At 33.4% G+C, this 4873-nt stretch overlaps 1 protein-coding gene across 1 annotated transcript; it reads left to right on the forward strand.

Annotated features, from left to right (window-relative positions):
* The first annotated feature begins 1058 nt into the window (after positions 1–1058).
* Positions 1059–2021, forward strand: LOC116010784 (flavonol sulfotransferase-like). Its single transcript, XM_031250293.1, has one exon. The coding sequence runs from the start codon at positions 1059–1061 to the stop codon at positions 2019–2021; it is 963 nt and encodes a 320-aa protein (XP_031106153.1).
* The last annotated feature ends 2852 nt before the right edge of the window (positions 2022–4873 follow it).

Consider the following 4873-nt stretch of genomic DNA (forward strand, 5'->3'; position numbering starts at 1 on the left):
AAGATAATAATAATAAGATAAATTATTATATCTTATTATTGATCAATTCATAATGAATATAAAGTACAAGATAAAGAGATGTATTTACAAGGATAAAAAAGTCCTAGCTAGGATAAAAATGGTAAATAGTAATATTCGTAATAATATATATAGGGAGATGGAGAATAAATTCTAGTATGCTTAGAATACAAAGTCTTAATATGCCACTCAATCTTAAGGTTCTCTAGAAAGAATATTGAGATTGTCCCTTAAATCGTTTATCCTTACTTGGTTAGTGACGTGGTAAAGATGCTTGCCAGTTTGTCTTTTTGTAGAGATGTAGTTCCCTTGAGCTCAAGGTTCTTTTGATGCTACTTTTTCACGAACAAAATAAAAGAATTCTAACGGACCAAATTTTTTGCCCCAGGATTGACTACAACAGAACACTCATCCGAAGCGCAGCTACAACGGAACCTTTATTTGGAGCGCAACACATCAGAACACTCATCCGGAACGCAACTACAACAAAACACTCATTCGGAGCATGGCTATAACAGAACACTCATTCGTAGCGTGGATACAATAGAACAGTTATCCGCAGCGCGACTACAAAGGAACACTCATTCGAAGGGTTAATAAATAAAGCTGGACATAGTAGCGTGCCACCGACATATCCACTATTACTTTGACGGCGGAAAACAAGAACAAGTTGAGTACGTCTTCTAGAACAAATAGTTTGAGGAAGTATGTTTAATGGAGATAAAGAATTTTAATGTGCCTAGAATATAGAGCCCTAATAGGAGTGGCTGGCTCAAGATTTATAAAATAAAATAACATAAAATACACTATATATGAAAAACGATGTCTTACCAAAAGCAAGATATAAGATCTAAAATTAGACAATAAAATTTTGCTGATAGGGTATTGAAATGTATTTAATTCTCAAATTGTGATCAATGACGAATGGTGATAGGGATTGAAATGTATTTAATTCTCCAATTTCGGTGTATATATCATCCCAAACTCATGTTTCCTGTATCCTCATCTCCACAGCCACCACAGTACTCTTGGATCTCAACATGAAATACCAAGAAATCATAGCCAGCCTTCCTAAAAAAGAAAGATGGAGCGGAGCCTTTTATAACTATGAGTATCAAGGCTTTTGGTTCAGTCCCTTTGTACTGGAAGGAATCATTTCCGTTCAAGAAAGTTTCCAAGCGCAAACCAGCGATATACTGTTGTGTAGTGCCCCGAAAACCGGCACCACATGGCTCAAGGCCTTAGCCTTTGCGATCGTGACGAGGAACCGGTTTGATGGGCTATCAGATAATAATAATAATCACCCATTGTTCAACGCGGTTCCTCACGATTGTGTCCCTTTCTTAGAGGTTGATCTTGTTGAGAACAACAAGAAAGATCCTGAAATGCCTCTTTTGTCCACACACCTCCCTTTCTCTTCCCTCCCCAAATGCATAATTTCCAAAGGCTGCAAAATGGTGTACATATGCCGGGATCCGAAGGACACGTTCGTGTCGTACTGGCATTACTTGCAAAGGGCGTTGCCGGGCGGACAGCACGATCACGTTGTGAAGCGGCTTTCGTTGGGGACAGAATTCGAGTCGTTTTGTGATGGGAGCACTTACTATGGTCCGTACTGGGATCACGTTTTAGGGTACTGGAAAGCCAGCATTGAGCGTCCTGATAACGTGTTGTTTCTCAAGTACGAGGATTTGAAGAGGGACACGCTGTTTTACGTGAGGAAATTGGGGGAGTTCATGGGACAACCGTTCACGGCGGAGGAGGAGAGGAGAGGGGCGGCGGAGAGAATAGTGGAGGTGTGTAGTTTACAGAAGCTGAGCCGGTTGGAAGTGAATAAGACTGGAAAACACCGCCAGGGTACGCCCATGAGCTCGAATAACTATTCTTTCTTTAGGAGAGGAATGGTTGGGGATTGGAAGAATCTTCTCACTCCGGAGATGCAACGGCGCATTGATGAAATTACAGAGCAAAAACTACATGGTTCTGGTTTCAGCTTTTCATAGTAATTGTTTGTGTATGGTTCATTTTCTTGTGGTATAGTTTATACTCATGGCTCCAGAAGTGATTGAATTCAAATGATTGTGACTAAATTAATATATGTGCGTGGAGGTTTACTTATGATTGTTTTGATATGCTTTCTTTAATATGAAATTTTATAATGTTTGTTAGCTGGGTGGGGTGATCGAGGCTGCTAAGAGAGGACTACTTAAGGCATAAATCCAATAAGTTATGTTATAATATATATAAATCTTTTGTATGCTCAAGACTAATTATTTTTTTATTAATTAAAGAACTAAAAAATAAAGAAAGTATAGTACCATCTTAAGGGACAATCAAAAGTTATAACTAATAATAAATTAGCGAATTTATTTTCTTATACTTACGTAGCAATCAACATCACGTATCAATAGCAAAATGCTAGACTCAACCTTCCAAGTTGTCACGCAACAATCTTACCCCTAACACTTGCTAGCCTCAACTGCATATCTATCATATCTTTTTTTTTCCTATTATTTAATTATCATTTTATTAAAATTATTATATAATTAATTTAATTATTGATTATATTTTAATTAAATTTCTATTGAGGTTATTAAAATTATTATATAATTAAATTAATTTCTATGGAGGTTATTAAAATTATTATATAATTAAATTTTTATGGATAATAAATCATATGTTTGTGTATATAATACATACATATCAAGGTGTCGCTAATAGGAACAAAGTTGGTGGCTATATTGGTTTCTCCATACAAGGGGGGATTGAACTCCCGACCTCCTCTTAAGGGGCAAGAATGCCAAGCCACTCACGCCAACCAAACTGGTTTATTAAATTGATCATTGACTATAACCATTTGTTAATATGTGTCCTCACCTTTTTACGCAACTCAATTTAGCCCTTTGATTATAAAATTTGTACTCAAATTAGTCTTCCGTCAAAGTTTTGGTCAATTAGGTGTTAAACCAAGGACAAATTCATTATTTTAGCTGCTTTCCCAATCATAATATTTCATAATTGGGCCTTACTATACACATTAGGCCCCCAACATCCACATCATTATTTTCAGTTAGAGTTTTTTCCATAGTTCTTTTTTGCCTCAACATCCACATCATCATCCAATATTTGGCAATTTATATCGTGGATTAAGGTGCACCTCGTACCAAAATATTAGGAGATGAGTTCTGCGTATTCTACGCAACCGTTATGTGTATTCTAGGCAATCATTCTGTATATTATAGGCAACCGTTCTGTGTATATATCCATGTTAGTAACACAGGTTGTGATGTGTTTGTGCATTCAAATATTTAGGAGGATGAGTTCTGTGTATTTTGTGTCAATATTTGTGTATTATAGGCAACCGTTCTGTGTATTCATGTTATTAACACAAGTTGTGTTGTGTTTGTGCATTCGAATGTTAGGAGGATGAGTTCTGTGTATTTTGTGTCAAATATTCTGTGTATTCTAGACAAACGTTCTGTGTATTCATGTTAGTAATATTCGAATGTTAGGAGGATGAGTTCTGTGTATTTTGTGTCAATATTCTGTGTATTCTAGGCAAACGTTCTGTGTATTCCAGGCAACCATTCTGTGTATTCATGTTAGTAACATTCGAATGTTAGGAGGATGAGTTCTGTGTATTTTGTATCAATATTCTGTGTATTCTAAGCAACCGTTCTGTGTATTCATGTTAGTAATAGAGGTTGTGATGTGTTTGTGCATTCGAATGTTAGGATATACAGAATATAAGCCCAAGTGTTATTTATTATGTTCCATGTTTTTCAAATTTCACAATGTTGTTTAAATATTCACCTTTTGTCGTGTGTGTTTTGGTGATATGATGAACTTGTGTGTTTTTTTTTGTTCTTGCTTCTTCGTCACTGTTTTTGTTGTTGTTCAAATTACAATTATATTTAATTTAGAAAAAAAACTGTAAAATTCGTAACAATACGCACGACTCGTTTCGGACCAGGGTCCACAATATAACGTTCCCCAATATCTCACTCAATCATAAAAATCATTCCCCACATTAATTTTAATTTTTTTTTTCAGTTTTTTGTGGACCAACAATTTCACCCTATTATATTTTAATTATTTCTTTATCTATTAACATTCTAAACATTATAATTGTAATTATACTTAAAAATTTAATAACAATATTTAATTTAATTAATAATAATAAATTTAATAACAGTACAATATTAAATTTAAAATTTAAATAATAATAAATTTAACAATATTAATTTAATAATAATATTAACAAGATAATATTAATTTAATTAATAAATTTAGTCAATAAAACTAAATTAGAAAAAAAAAAAAAAAAAAACAAGAAGTTGGCCATTGGATTTGGTTTGACTTAGCTTGTTCGCCGAAATGTGGTCGAATGTTCGTCGGAGTTGGCAAGAATTCTAGTTAACCTGCAATTACAGGTCACAAATAGATTAGAAGGCTTATTTGCTCCAAAATAACAAGTTTGGGACCTAATTAGAGCTTTTTGAAGTTGAATGGCCTAATTACACAATTTAGTATAGTTTGAGTGTCTATTTGACCCTTATCCCTAATAATAATAATAATAGTAATAGTAATAGTAACAGTAACAGTAACAATAACAATAACAATAACAAATATAACAATAATAATAACAATAACAACAGTAATAATAATAATAATAACAATAACAATAACAACAACAATAACAATAACAACAACAACAACAACAATAATAATAATAAAAAACAAACTTAAAACACATATTGGATTAAACAAAAACTCATTACCATGATCTACACAGCTGTGTGAATAATAAATAAAAAGTACATTTTTAATATATTAAAAATACATTATTTGTGTA

This window comes from Ipomoea triloba, chromosome 2, assembly GCF_003576645.1.
Source record: "Ipomoea triloba cultivar NCNSP0323 chromosome 2, ASM357664v1".
Classification (NCBI taxonomy): domain Eukaryota; kingdom Viridiplantae; phylum Streptophyta; class Magnoliopsida; order Solanales; family Convolvulaceae; genus Ipomoea; species Ipomoea triloba.